General features: G+C 34.7%; 1 protein-coding gene across 2 annotated transcripts in view; it reads right to left on the bottom strand.

The window, feature by feature from the left end:
• LOC149491025 (ecotropic viral integration site 5 ortholog-like) overlaps nucleotides 1-15,636 on the bottom strand; it is a 60,809-nt gene that overhangs the window by 40,817 nt on the left and 4,356 nt on the right. For both annotated transcript variants that reach the window (XM_089695777.1, XM_089695770.1), the window contains exon 2: nucleotides 2,906-2,960. In XM_089695777.1, the coding sequence (XP_089551903.1) occupies nucleotides 2,906-2,957 (52 nt within the window). In that variant the 5' untranslated portion in view covers nucleotides 2,958-2,960. The remainder of the gene's footprint in view (nucleotides 1-2,905; nucleotides 2,961-15,636) is intronic.

Genomic DNA, 15,636 nt, shown 5'->3' with positions numbered 1-15,636 from the left:
TCTTGAGGACTGCGAACAGACCTCCGAGCTGGGTTGTAGAAGATAAAATAATGTAACAATTTTGAGTAGGTATACTTATCTAATATTTTTGAAGGCCGATAAACGTAACCTGGCGCGTTCACAGTACTCACACTTATGAAATTTCACTATACAGGGTGTCCCAAAAAGTAGTGATATACTGAAGCTGGGAGGTAGAGGACTTAGAGGGCTATCCGAATCACCCCCATGTGTGTTATGCGATTTTTCGTATTTTCGGAGTTATTACATTTTTTTCAATTTTTCATCTATCGCCGAGTACGATGAGATTTTTATTTATGGTGACGTGACTTATTGCGCTAGATGCTTGATTTTTTTTGTGTGCTAAGCTGAAAGATAGGCCAATTCAGTATGGTAACATTTACTATCGTTAGATCTTCGAATGGAATAAAAAAAAGAATTAAATGCCAAGAAAGATAAAATTACCCAGTATGTTCATAACTTCAAGGGCCCATAAAAAAATAAAATCACATAAAAAAGGTTTTCCATTTGGCTTTTAAAAACTTGCTCTATCGATCAGGTAGCTACCCTAAAAATTTCATTTTATTATTCTGAAGGCTTCAATCGAAAAATTGAAATCTAAATGTGGTAAGTGCAAAATTTTTAGTAACATGATGATCATTAAAACCAATAAATAGGTGTTTAAAAATGATTTTTTTTTTAAATAGCCCCGCTGTTGGTCAATGCAAGTGCGACATCACCGTAAAAAGTTGTCTTTTTAATGTCTGAATGATCTTTTATCATTTTTAATGGTTTCTTCTGCTACTATGAATTTCCGGGTTATTTCGTCCAAATTGTGGCAGTCTCTCGTCTTTGTAGTATCCCCACGGAAAAAATTCAATAGGGTTTATGTCCGGAGACCGTGGAGGCCAGGCTAAAGGGCAAAAATACCCTGAAAGATGGATTGGTCGTTGCAGCCTGCGCATGCGCCGGTGACGCCTGCTTTAAAGCCTAGCCTCCACGGTCCCTCGACCTAAACCCCATTGATTTGTTTCAATGGGGATACTAAAAAGACTTCGGCTACTTGAGAGAATGCCCCAATTTGGACGAAATAACCCGGAAATTCATAGTAGCAGAAGAAACCATTAAAAATGATAAAAAAGCATTCAGACATTTAAAAGACAACTTTTTACGGTGATGTCGCACTTGCACTGAGCAACAGCGGGGCTATTTAAAAAAATTCTGGTAATTAAACACCTATTTATTGGTTTTAATGATCATCATGTTAATAAAAATTTTGCACTTACCACATTTAGATTTCAATTTTTCGATTGAAGCCTTCAGAATAATAAAATGAAATTTTTAGGGTAGCTACCTGATCGATAGAGCAAGTTTTTAAAAGCCAAATGGAAAACCTTTTTTATGTGATTTTATTTTTTTATGGGCCCTTGAAGTTATGAACATACTGGGTAATTTTATCTTTCTTGGCATTTAATTCTTTTTTTTATTCCATTCGAAGATCTAACGATAGTAAATGTTACCATACTGAATTGGCCTATCTTTCAGCTTAGCACACAAAAAAAATCAAGCATCTAGCGCAATAATTCACGTTACCATAAATAAAAATCTCATCGTACTCGGCGATAGATGAAAAATTGAAAAAAATGTAATAACTCCGAAAATACGAAAAATCGCAAAACACACATGGGGGTGATTCGGATAGCCCTCTTGGTCTTCTACCTCCCAGCTTTCGTTCATCACTACTTTTTGGGACACCCTGTATAGTAATTTCAAAAATATTATATATATATATCTTATATATAAAATTCTCGTGTCACAATGTTAGTCTGCATACTCCTCCGAAACGGGTGGATCGATTCTCATGAAATTTTCTGTGCATATCGGGTAAGTCTGAGAATCGGCCAACATCTATTTTTCATATGTACCACGGGCGAAGCCGGGGCGGACCGCTAGTATATATATATATATATGTGTATTATGTATATCAAAAATTGGCGGCCGGCCGGTGCCGCCGCAAACGCTACGTCCCGAAATTTTTAAATCTGTAATATCTTCGAAAATATTCATTTAAATCATACGGTGTAAAGGGCCATATAGATCTATATTAAATGAACAATGTATTCAAGGTATTTAATTGGTTTAAGGATTAATGCTGTATTGGTTAAAATCGCTTCGAAAATTAGCCATTATTTGTCGTAAAAAGTAAATGACAAAAAAAAGTTATTGTGGGTTATCCATAAGAGATAGACATATACCACCGCGGACTTTTCTATAGACCTTTTCAATGTGTATAATACTTAGTACATTATTTTGATAAAACTCGTAGGGTTCAGCCTGCGTTTGCAATGTAAGCGGAAAAAATGTAATTTTTTACGACATCACATTAGTAACCTCAAAAATAACAGTACATCTCCACTATTTGATGGATGTTATTATAAATACATACCTTCCTCTTGAATCACTCTATCTATTAAAAAAACCGCATCAAAATCCGTTGCGTAGTTTCAAAGATTTAAGCGTACAAAGGGACATAGGGAAATAGGGACATAGGGACAGAGAAAGCGACTTTGTTTTATACTATGTAGTGATATATATATATATATCTTTATATATAAAAATGAATCGCAAAATGTGTTGGTAAGCGCATAACTCGAGAACGGCTGAACCGATTTCGATAATTCTTTTTTTATTATATTCCTTGAAGTACGAGGATGGTTCTTATGTAGAGAAAACGTAAATATGTACCACGGGCGAAGCCGGGGCGGACCGCTAGTATATATATATATATATATATATTTTTAAGAGTACATTATTTTGTGTGATGTCGTCCGAGGGGTGTATTTTAAAGTATACTATCTATATAAATGGTTTAAAAGCTATTATTACTAACAAAAGTTATATATTTTACCTCTAATTGCTGTGACCCTAGTGCACGTTGCGACGGCCGCCGGCTCGTTCATTAACTGCAAGAGAAATAGGTATATTTAAGGTGATTTATGCATGAAAAAGCACGAGAATATTTGCAGCGAGTTGATGTTGAACGAAATCAACTCGTGTACACAAAGACAATATTTTAAAATGGCGATGGTTGACGGTTCTTGGTTGGTTCCCGTAGATGAAAGAAAAACTTAAATTATATTTATTTGTTATGAAGAAGATTATTCGTAATGAACAACTCATACAATGAATCAATAATCCCTTTTTCTAAACTTGAAACAGTATTATTTCCTCTTTTGTTCTACAGAGATGCAATAATTTAAGGGCCCTTAGTAGGTGAAAACGGCAAAATGGACTGTTATCTTTGAGCTATAATTGAAAATATTGAAGTTTTTTCGCACTGAAACTTGTATGTGTAACGCGATGACTATTTCCAAAACACGATTGGAAAAATTTTTCTCGATAAAAAACTCTAAAATCTAATATTTATATAAAACTCAAAGGTGACTGATATAGTGATCTATCAACGCACAGCCCAAACCACTGGACGTATCGGGCTGAAATTTGGGATGCAGGTAGATGTAAGGACGAAGGCATCCGCTAAGAAAGGATTTCCGGAAATTCTTGCGGGGACGGGGAAAAACGGGGATACACGTACAAAGTCGTGGGCGGAAGCTAGTATCCTATAAATGCTCATTACAACCGTATTTTACGATAATAATTCGTATAAAATCATAAATACATAGGTATTTACCTTCTCGATTTCTTGACTATTTTAGATTTAGAAAATACTAAAGATAAATTTATAAAGAATAGAAGAAATTCGATCACGAGGCGGGACTCGAACCCGCATCCTTTCGCGCCATTCCGGGGCGGATGCCTGACCAACTCAGCCAGTCGTGACCCGCCAGAGCGATCGAATTTATTCTATTCTTTCAGTTTTGTGTCTAAGGGACACACCGCGCGCCATCTATTGATAAATTTATATTTATAAAGCATTTGAATGCCATAAAACTAAAATATCAATTTCTGATACAAAATTTTTTCATTCACTTTTTGATAAAAATGTGAATGGCGCTTCCGATTTTTAGTTTCGAGCACGTTGATTCCATACTTAGCGCGGACCCCCTCACCCCTCACCTTAGGCGCGAATAGCTAAATTTTCGCTGACCGCCTAACCCTTCTTAATGATGAATTCAGTAAATTTTTACTTCCCGCATTCATTGCATAGTGTGCCAGGAAATAAATATACAGGGTGTCCCAAAAAGTAGTGATGAACGATAGCTGGGAGGTAGAGGACCAAGAGGGCTATCCGAATCACCCCCATGTGTGTTATGCGATTTTTCGTATTTTCGGAGTTATTACATTTTTTTCAATTTTTCATCTATCGCCGAGTACGATGAGATTTTTATTTATGGTGACGTGAATTATTGCGCTAGATGCTTGATTTCTTTTGTGTGCTAAGCTGAAAGATAGGCCAATTCAGTATGGTAACATTTACTATCGTTAGATCTTCGAAAGGAATAAAAAAAAGAATTAAATGCCAAGGAAGATAAAATTACCCAGTATGTTCATAACTTCAAGGGCCCATAAAAAAATAAAATCACATAAAAAAGGTTTACCATTTGGCTTTTAAAAACTTGCTCTATCAATCAGGTAGCTACCCTAAAAATTTCATTTTATTATTCTGAAGGCTTCAATCGAAAAATTGAAATCTAAATGTGGTAAGTGGAAAATTTTTATTAACATGATGATCATTAAAACCAATAAATAGGTGTTAAATTACCAGAATTTTTTTAAAATAGTCCCGCTGTTGCTGAATGCAAGTGCGACATCACCGTAAAAAGTTGTCTTTTTAATGTCTGAATGCTCTTTTATCATTTTAAATGGTTTCTTCTGCAACTATGAATTTCCGGGTTATTTCGTCCAAATTGTGGAAGTCTCTCGTCTTTGTAGTATTCCCACGGAAAAAATTCAATAGGGTTTATGTCCGGAGACCGTGGAGGCCAGGCTAAAGGGCAAAAATACTCTGAAAGATGGATTGGTCGTTGCAGCCTGCGCATGCGTCGGTGATGCCTGCTTTAAAGCCTGGCCTCCACAGTCCCTCGACCTTAACCCCATTGATTTGTTTTAATGGGGATACTAAAAAGACCTCGGCCACTTGAGAGAATGCCACAATTTGGACGAAATAACCCGGAAATTCATAGTTGCAGAAGAAACCATTAAAAATGATAAAAGAGCATTCAGACTTTAAAAAGACAACTTTTTACGGTGATGTCGCACTTGCATTCAGCAACAGCGGGGCTATTTTAAAAAAATTCTGGTAATTTAACACCTATTTATTGGTTTTAATGATCATCATGTTAATAAAAATTTTCCACTTACCACATTTAGATTTCAATTTTTCGATTGAAGCCTTCAGAATAATAAAATGAAATTTTTAGGGTAGCTACCTGATCGATAGAGCAAGTTTTTAAAAGCCAAATGGAAAACCTTTTTCATGTGATTTTATTTTTTTATGGGCCCTTGAAGTTATGAACATACTGGGTAATTTTATCTTCCTTGGCATTTAATTCTTTTTTTTTTATTCCATTCGAAGATCTAACGATAGTAAATGTTACCATACTGAATTGACCTATCTTTCAGCTTAGCACACAAAAAAAATCAAGCATCTAGCGCAATAATTCACGTCACCATAAATAAAAATCTCATCGTACTTGGCGATAGATGAAAAATTGAAAAAAATGTAATAACTCCGAAAATACAAAAAATCGCATAACACACATGGGGGTGATTCGGATAGCCCTCTTGGTCCTCTACCTCCCAGCTATCGTTCATCACTACTTTTTGGGACACCCTGTATATTATGTAGCGATCTGCCCCGGCTTCCATACGCCTAGTTACCTACGCGACGTGTTACAAGGTATCTCCCGAGATTAAGTTTTTAGAAATCCACAGCTAAGTTCCTGTGATTAGCGTTCAAACAAGCAAGTAAACAAACTCTTCTGCTTTACAACATTATACTATGATTAGCCACTACTGTGCTCAAATTAGTGCGGTATTTATGGACGTGCATGCGAAGCAATTACGTAGAAGTTGAGTTCCATAATGCGACAATTACGCGTGATTACTGAAATTGTTAACTGCTCAGTCCTGCTAGTTACTATTCATACTCTATTCGTCTCATTCATAAATGTTGCTTATTCGAGATTTAAATACTTCATAATAAAAAAAAATGTTGTGTGGTTTTATGAAACCACGGTAAAAGTGAAACTGTTCGAACGGTTCCGAACACTGCTTTGTGTAGCGCATGTCACGTGTCGGTCGGCTGCCGAGTAGGTATACCTACTCGGCAGCCGCGATACACGCGACATGCGCAACACAGACCAAAAAGTTTGAGACGATGTAATAAAAGTTTCACTTTAATAAATAAAATAAAAAAGCCATTTATTTTCTACTAAACACTAACATTTTACATGTTACAATCATTTAAGACTATTTTTATTTGTACGTTATTCATGAAAATGATCTCTACATAGTGGAATATTGCATACTTCAGAATAGTATTGTATGACATTATTGTCAATTTACAACGAAGGCATCTTGGTAGAGTCTACTGTGTCCATTTACTTGCAACTACATTAGCAACTTTGTTCAGTTCAGAATTCTGAAAATCTTGTTTTATACTTTTTCAGCGCCGTTTGTTGTCGTTGTTTGGTTTTTTGTTGTTTTACTTTTTATTATTTGTACTATTTTGGTGTTAAAAGTGTATTTGAAGCGCATAATATTAACAAAAGTAAAATTGATGAACTAAAAACTAGGTAGTTGACATACGACATCTTTTTTGACTTAGATATCCTATTGAACAAAATTTCAACAGTATACCGAAGTAGGATGGCTGTGGTTGCTTCCCTGCGTTACTGGATACACAACGACACAACGAATAGGCAGATAGACACACGCACATATAACATAAGCCCGAAGGCATAATATATTGCAGAGGACATTTTTATGGGATATTTAGACAGTGAGCAGTGGTGGCTCAGTGGTGAGTCCTCGGACTTCGAATCGATAAGTCCGGGGTTCGAGACCAGGCGATCGCACAGGAAATAAATTGATTTTTCAATTTATCTGCGCATGTTGTAACATCACCACTGCTCGAACGGTGAAGGAAAACATCGTGAGGAAACCGACATGTCGAAGAATTAAAAAGTTCGATGACATGTATCATCCGCCAACACGCACTTGGCCAGCGTGGTGAATTATGGCCTGTACCCTCATAGGAGGCCCGAGTGGGAACGTATATGGGCTGTTGATGATGATGATTTAGACAGTTATCAAACTGTTTCCGCCTTCACCGCGTGGAGGTACTCCCAGTTTATGTCGTTTTCATTAGTACATTATACAGGGTGTCCCAAAAAGTAGTGATGAACGCAAGTTGGGAGGTAGAGGACCTAGAGGGCTATCCGAATCACCCCCATGTATGTTATGCGATTTTTCGTATTTTCGGAGTTATGACGTTTTTTTTCAATTTTTCTGCTATCGCCGAGTACGATGATATTTTCACTCATGGTGACGTCAATTATTGCGGAATATGCTTGATTTTTTTTTGTGCTAAGCTGAAAGATAGGCCAATTCAGTATGGTAACATTTACTATAGTTAGAACTTTGAATGGAATAAAAAAAGAATTAAATGCCAAGAAAGATAAAATTACCGAGTATGTTCACCACTTCAAGGGCCCGTGAAAAAATAAAATCACATAAAAAAAGTTTTCCATTTGGCTTTTAAAAACTTGCTCTATCTATCAGGTAGCTACCCTAAAAATTTCATTTTATTATTCAGAAGGCTTCAATAGAAAAATTTAAATCTAAATGAGGCAAGTGAAAAAATTGAATTTACATGATGATTAATAAAAACAAATTAAAACCAATAACAAGGTGTTTAATTACCAGAAATTTTTAAAATAACCCTGCTGTTGCTCAGTGCAAGTGCGACATCACCGTAAAAAGTTGTCTTTTAAATGACTGAATGCCCTTTTATCATTTTTAATGGTTTCTTCTGCTACTATGAATTTCGGGGTTATTTCGTCCAAATTATGGCAGTATCTCGTCTTTGTAGTATCCCCACGGAAAAAAATTAATAGGGTTTATGTCCGGGGACCGTGGAGGCCAGGCTAAAGGGCAAAGATACCCTGAAAGATAGATTGGTCGTTGCAGCCTGCGCATGCGCCGGTGACGCCTGCCTTAAATCCTGGCCTCCACGGTCCCTCGACCTAAACCCCATTGAATTGTTTCAATGGGGATACTAAAAAGACCTCGGCTACTTGAAAGAATGCCACAATTTGGACGAAATAACCCCGAAGTTCATAGTAGCAGAAGAAACCATTAAAAATGATAAAAGGGCATTCAGACATTTAAAAGACAACTTTTTAAGGTGATGTCGCACTTGCATTGAGCCACAGCTGGGTTATTTTAAAAATTTCTGGTAATTAAACACCTATTTAATAGTTTTAATGATCATCATGTTAATAAAATATTTGCACTTACCACATTAGATTTAAATTTTTCGATTGAAACCTTCTGAATAATAAAATGAAATTTTTAGGGTAGCTACCCAATAGATAGAGCAAGTTTTTAAAAGCCAAATGGAAAACTTTTTTCATGTGATTTTATTTTTTTATGGGCCCTTGAAGTTTTGAACATACTGGATAATTTTATCTTTCTTGACATTTAACTCTTTTTTTTATTCCATTTGAAGATTTAACGATAATAAATGTTACCATACTGAATTGACCTATCTTTCAGCTTAGCACACAAAAAAAATTAAGCATCTAGCGCAATAATTCACGTCACCATGAGTGAAAATATCATCGTACTCGGCGATAGCAGAAAAATTGAAAAAAACGTCATAACTCCGAAAATACGAAAAATCGCATAACATACATGGGGGTGATTCGGATAGCCCTCTAGGTCCTCTACCTCCCAACTTGCGTTCATCACTACTTTTTGGGACACCCTGTATATACTATTAACGTTCACACTGCTCTATAAATAAAACGATTCACAGTTCCCGTGATCCGCGCTTTCGCTCATATTTGAAATCATTAAAGTATTTTTGTAATTATGTATAAGCATAAAATACTCGTGAAGCTCTTTCAAGTGATACCAAACACGGTATATTTATTTTAATTTTATATTAACATAGAACTTTTTGTCCGCTAGAGGGCCCAATACTAAATTTGGTGCCAAGCTTTATATAGCTAAGTCATAAGTCATAACCAACATTATTCTGATAATTAGTAAAGAAGCTATGAACGAAAAGATGTGAACTATATGCAATCAGCCCATGAATACAGGTAAAGTCACAAGCAAATGCTAGTAATATTATGTATTCAAAATGTACAAGTAAAGCGCTTTCAAATGATACCAAACACGGCATATTTATCTTAATTTTATTTTTTTACTCTGTCGCTAGAGGGTGCCACATTAGATTTTGTGAAACCCCATATAGCCTATAACCAGCGGACGATTAAGACACTTCTAATGATATGTCATTTGTCGAATTCTGATAAGTAGTTTAGAAGTTACGAGGGAACAGATGAACATACATACATACATACATAGCCTGTCAAAAGCATAACCCTCTTTTTGCTTTGCCGTAGTCGGGTAAAAATACATTGGAAGTTTAAAATAATATGATATAAAAGCATGGATTATTTGCAAGTTTATACGAACAAGGCAGTTGAGATTGGTCTCTATCAAAAATAACTAACCAAATTTAAAGGCTTATTAGACCACCCAATTTTTAGGGACCCTAACCCTAACTAAGAGTGGTGTAATAAGACTTAGGGAGTTAGTGTCCCGATTTAGGGCGATCGGGTCTGCCCGATCTGCCTAGCTCCCTAAGCGCCCTGCAGATTGGGTGATGTAATAACGTTTAGGGCGGTTAGGGAGCTCAGTTGCCGCGCGACTGTTGCGTGGAGTGGCTGCTTTTGTATGTAAGGTGTCACCAAACTTCCCTACTACAGGTTTATATAACTTAAAAGGGAAGTTCCAAATGTTTGTGATCACACCGCCATGTTAACAAATAAATAAATTGTTTAAATCAATTGTTTATTTAATTGTTTTAAAACTCAACAAGTGTTCAAATTGTTCTGCACCTACTCTAATTAATTCATTAAAACTCCCGGTTCAAGCACGCTTAGTATTTGCATATTTGAAAGCTTTTCACGTAACCGCAAATACTCTTTCACCCAGATCTTTCTCTTCTTTTTTAATATTTGTTATTGCGTCAACGGTTGCCACTGCTACAGCAACTTTTTGAAGTTTCGATACTGACGGCGGCATAATGTAAAATGCAACAATACGTTTATCTCTCTAGACATTCGCGTATAAACTGAGTTAGGGCCCAATTCGCAGAGAAGTGTAATAAGCGCCACACTAAGAGCGTATACGCACTATGCGGGTAGCCGCATTGCGGGTAGCCGTCCGGCTGACCGCAAGCACAGTTATGTACGTAATATTCATTTCTATGCGCACTGTGCGGTCTGCGGTAGCCGCATCGCAGTGCGCATAGAAATGAATATTACTTACATAATTGTGCTTGCGGTCAGCCGGACGGCTACCCGCAATGCGGCTACCCGCATAGTGCGTATACGCTCTAACTAGGGAACACGCCCACCCTAGATGCAGGGCCCTTCATATCGGGTAGTGTAATAAGCCTTTTAGGTGAAATTTGGTATGTACAGGGATTATCGAACACATTTCTAATTAATAGCTCTATATTAAACGAGAAAATATTATAGCAGCGAGTTGAAGCCAGCTATAATTAGTGAAATGAACATTCATGAATTTATTCCGCAGTTTCATCTGCATTGCTTCGCTCCTGTTGGTCTTAGCTTGATAGCCTATAGTTTTCCCCGATAAATGGGCTATCTAACACCGAAATAATTTTTAAAATCGGACTAGTAGTTAGTGAGATTAGCGCGTTCAAACAAACAAACAAAACTAAACTCTTCAGCTTTATAATATTAGTATAGAAATGTATACAAAATAAGGAATTGTTATACACATTCGCACAGCTTCAAATAACAAAAATAAAAAAAAAAACAATCGCAACTTAAACATTATATTCTTCAAATTGAATTAAGACAGTATCTACGTAAATATGATGATGTACGTAATGCCAGTATTATTTTAAACACAACTTAGTCATAGCTAGGTCCTGGGTTCGAAATCTTTTGAAAATCTTGAAACATGGCCCTGTGAAATAGTCGAGTAATATTATAATACAATAGCAAAACAAAATCGCAAAGCAACAGGAACATAATAATATTATGGTAACACAAAAACAAAGAAAATAAAAATAATATTGCAATCGCTGCGCAATTAACTCGGTGTATGTAACTAATGTGTTATTGTGTAAAATAAAAAATTGCATTTTTATTACTTTTCTAATTAAACTATGACTAATTTTAATTAGTGGAAGCATGAGCTGGTCGTGTTTTCAAGGGCTAATTTGAATTCTAGTTGAATTCCGAAGGGAGTGAAAGTAGAACGAACCAGCGAACAGCATTGCTCCGCTGCGGTTTAGTTTATGCAAATATAAGTTAATACAACTAACGCAGTTTGAAATATTCACATTTGATTATGGGGTCTCGTTACAAACTGCACTTAAGGCTGCAGTCTAGCAAAATTGCGTTTTCAACAAGTTATTTGACAATTTTTTCCCGGCTAATGAAATGATAAACTGAATTTTTTTTTCTTGTTTATCAATTAGTGTTATATACGCAATGCGCGTGAATTTTTTCACATTTATAAAGTTACTTTATGTTACCTTAATCAGGCCTTCAAGATAAGTCTCTTTCCCCCAAAGACATTTCGAGCTAAGTTTGTGCACTCACTACGTTGCAACCGATTACAATTTACACAATCTGATCAGCGCATTATTATCCTTATATAGTCGTTATTAAAAACTGCTGAATACAATTGCCGAAAAACTTATGATTTTCTTAATTAGAACGTTATAAATTCATTAAATTTCCCATTTTTTGCCTTACAAAATCTATTGATAAATACTGCTAAAAGTTATTTTTTCCATTAATTTATTCGAGTTGGTTGAAGACCAATGAGTATTAATCCTTTAAAAAACATTTTTTTTTAATTTTGATAATTCTTTAAATATTAAAAAAATATTTAAAATAATTAGGAAAAATTCTAGCGAATTTCTTTAGTCGCGCTCCTTGGGCCGGAGCGTTCTGACGTGTGCTCTACGCTCGATTTTCCTTCATACCGAAGTGAAAGTTGCTCTACTTCATTAAATTTAATATTTTTGTTAATTGATTATTTTTATCTTAGTTTTGTGCAAATATTCGTATTTTTAAACATTTGATTTCGATATGGAAAATAAACGAAAAAAATACGCGTGTAACTACTAGAAAAAAAATTATCTTCGAACATAAAGTTAATGAAACCAAATAGATTGCAAAGGTGATTGGCAACAATTTCTTTATTTTACGGGGTGTCAGTAAAGGGATGTATATTTCTTTAAAACTAAAGTAAGCTCATAAATTTTCTTATAATATAATTTTTTTGAAGTTCCAAAAATGTTTATTTTTCGTTTGAGAAATACGAAATATAATATAAACTTGTATTGAGAACTTGAACTTCCCAAGTTCATCCGGGGAAATCCCCATACGGGGAAAATGATTTGTTTACTCCAAAATTGATCCGAGGTGTTTTAATTTTTTCTTCTAGTCATTTTCAACGTAGCGGCATTTTGTTTGATTATTAATTTTGTAACTTAAATACAGGATGTTGGTTTTATATTCTGATCTTACAGACGCGCTGACAAATTTAGTCCGCCATTTCTAGTTTAGTCTACCAACTCTAAGTACCAATATTAAAACGAATGGATTATCATCACATCATCAAAACTCAGATGTAATGGAAGATCACAATAACATAGAAAATTCAGTGGGTGTTGAGAACTAAACAAACAGAAGTAACAGAGACGCGAAGAATAAAAGAAGAGGACGAAAACGATAATTCGTTGATGCTTTCCCTTTTCGACGTATTGTTAGGGTACATCACCAATCTGCAAAAACAAAACTGATGATTCCCAATTGCTGATTAAAAATGAAAAACAAATAATCGACAACAGTGGTGAAAATTTGCTGATCACTATGAAACATCCTTCAGTGGTAGCAGATTTACTCATTTAAAATGTATCGGTGAACAGCGTAAAGGAGAGGAGGACAGGAAAACATTATGAATGTGGATGGTGGATTGTATACAGGGTGTAATCGATAAGTATGTGCAGGCCATTATGACGTTATTATTGCAGGTATCAAAAAACTTCGAATTACTTTACCTGATGAGCAAAATGACAATAATAGCTTTTGCACGCCTCATAAGCGAAGCGTTGAGGTGGGTACTACTGTCACTTCGCGCAAAACATCTGATTTTTCAAACTTAAAATGTCTTTATGTATCATACATTGTACTTGTAAGATAATACATACACGCACATATTAAGAAAAAACACTATTTTTAACGTTCATGATATTTTTGGTATCATTTTTGTTATTTAAACTAGTTAAAAAACAGTTTAAAAAAGTTCTGTCTTGGACGTCCGTGTGTCTGTATGTGCGGATCCTTTTTCTTGTTAACACGATAGCGACCGAAATACTTTACTAATCGAGTCTTTTTTTTTTCTCTTACGCTTGAGTATGCTCAGGAATAGAACCCTTTCATTTTTCAGGGTCTGATTCGATGTGGTTTAATTGTTATTAAATAAACAAAAATAATAATTAATAAATATTTATTAAAAAAAAATTATGAGGCGTGCACTTTTGGATTTTCCAAATTTTTAAAAGTATAACGAGAAATATCTAAAAAATTTACTTTATACACTCCCATATCAAAAAGGGAAAATGGGACTAGTAGAAGTTAAATGTCTAATGCCGGCAAAAGACATGAATGCGGAAGATGCGGTTAAAAAAAAAATTAATATTTGAAATACAATGCAAAAAATAACACTTTTGTCATAGATAAGAATCATGACTATTTTTTCCAAATTCAGGGACAACTAAACGTTGCAGAAGCAGAAGTCTGCTTATTTGCTGTTTGGACTGGAGTGAATCATTCGTTAAAAATAGAATTTATAAAAAAGTATGTAACGTTTAGGCAAAATAAAATGATGGACCATTATCAAGATTTTACATAAATTGCCTACTGTCAGAATTGATTGATTCGAGACTTCAGCATTTATTTATTTATTTTATTTATTTATTTATTTGGAGATCTTACAGAAACAATTAAAGGCGTATACATAAATTAATGACATAATCAATAATAACATTAACAATTGTTTCCTCTACGTCTCACAGTGAACATAATAGAAAAAGTAAAAGAAAAAAAAAACACAATACAAATATTATCTGTTGCAAGGTAGCCAAATATTTAAAACTAATACAGACTTCTGAAATATTAAACCGGGAGAAAAAGCATTAATTTAAGCATGTAGATACTTATTCAAAGTTAAAAGGTTTATACATATAATTGGTTTATTGAACATTTGAAACTATATCGGGAGCATGAAAACAGATCTATTTCATTTAGTTTGTCATTGTGTAAGACACACATTCTGTGAAGTGGCGCGCGTTGTCCTGCGTTGGTTCTGGTATGTTGTATGTGGAAAAGACATTTGGAACGAGTTGGTCGCGAAGGCACACGAAAGGACAAGTCGGCTAGTAAGTTCGGAGAATCAATTTCACCCACACAAATGCTTCTTAAAGTGACAGCATCAGTTACTGAACGTCTGTTGGACAAGGACATCATGTTATATTTTTCTAAGAGTTGATTGTATGAGCATCTGGGAGAGCATAAGCGATAGTTAAGTGTGCGCAGAAACTTCTTCTGTATCATTTCCAATTTATTTATATAGCAATTATAAAATGGATTCCATATAGGAGATACATAATCGAGGTGTGATCTAACTAATGATTGGTAGAGGCAAATAAATGTCCATCAAGGACCCATCCTATATCATTCAAGCGATTGAAAAAAAGAGATAAATCCAGTGCAACCGATAAAGCATCAGAATGCTAGCAAAAGATTTATTAGGTTTATCAATATAAATCTATATATTATACATAATATGTATAATAAATCTGTAGAAGACGCGAAGACTGACATCCGCGCGGACGGAGTCGCGGGCGGAAGCTAGTCAGAAATAAATATCTTTTGTTTTCATTTGTGTATTTTTCTATTTAATAATTTTTTAACACAAACATTACATTTAATTTTTTAAATACAAAATTTGTTTATCCGTTTTATTAGTTAAACTGAACAACTTTCACTAAGAAACTTAGGTCGAAAAAAATGTATAGAGTTATGCATTTTGTATGGAAAGCTTATTTTTTTTTTATATTTCGTCCAAATTTCTTTGTAAAAGTTGATCAGTTATATAAACATGAAGTTGAAGATATCAATAGAAAGTATTCGCAAATTTTGTGTACTGATAAAAAAAAATCACCCGGTGTAATTTTCACGAAAATTGTTTCAAATTGTCATTTTTGGTACTTATTACGAATATTAAATTATGCATACGAATGATTTAATTTTTAAAAATTAAGTGGAGCTAATTTCCCTTAGTACATTTGTATTATTTACATATAGGATGACAGGATGCATTTGTTTG

The sequence above is a fragment of the Colias philodice genome, chromosome 1, assembly GCF_061535455.1.
Source record: "Colias philodice isolate Cphi_HAF_F1 chromosome 1, ilColPhil1 Martin Lab GWU primary, whole genome shotgun sequence".
Classification (NCBI taxonomy): Eukaryota; Metazoa; Arthropoda; class Insecta; order Lepidoptera; family Pieridae; genus Colias; species Colias philodice.
The sequence above is the reverse complement of the archived record's forward strand: the minus strand, read 5'-3'. Positions and strand labels throughout refer to the sequence as shown.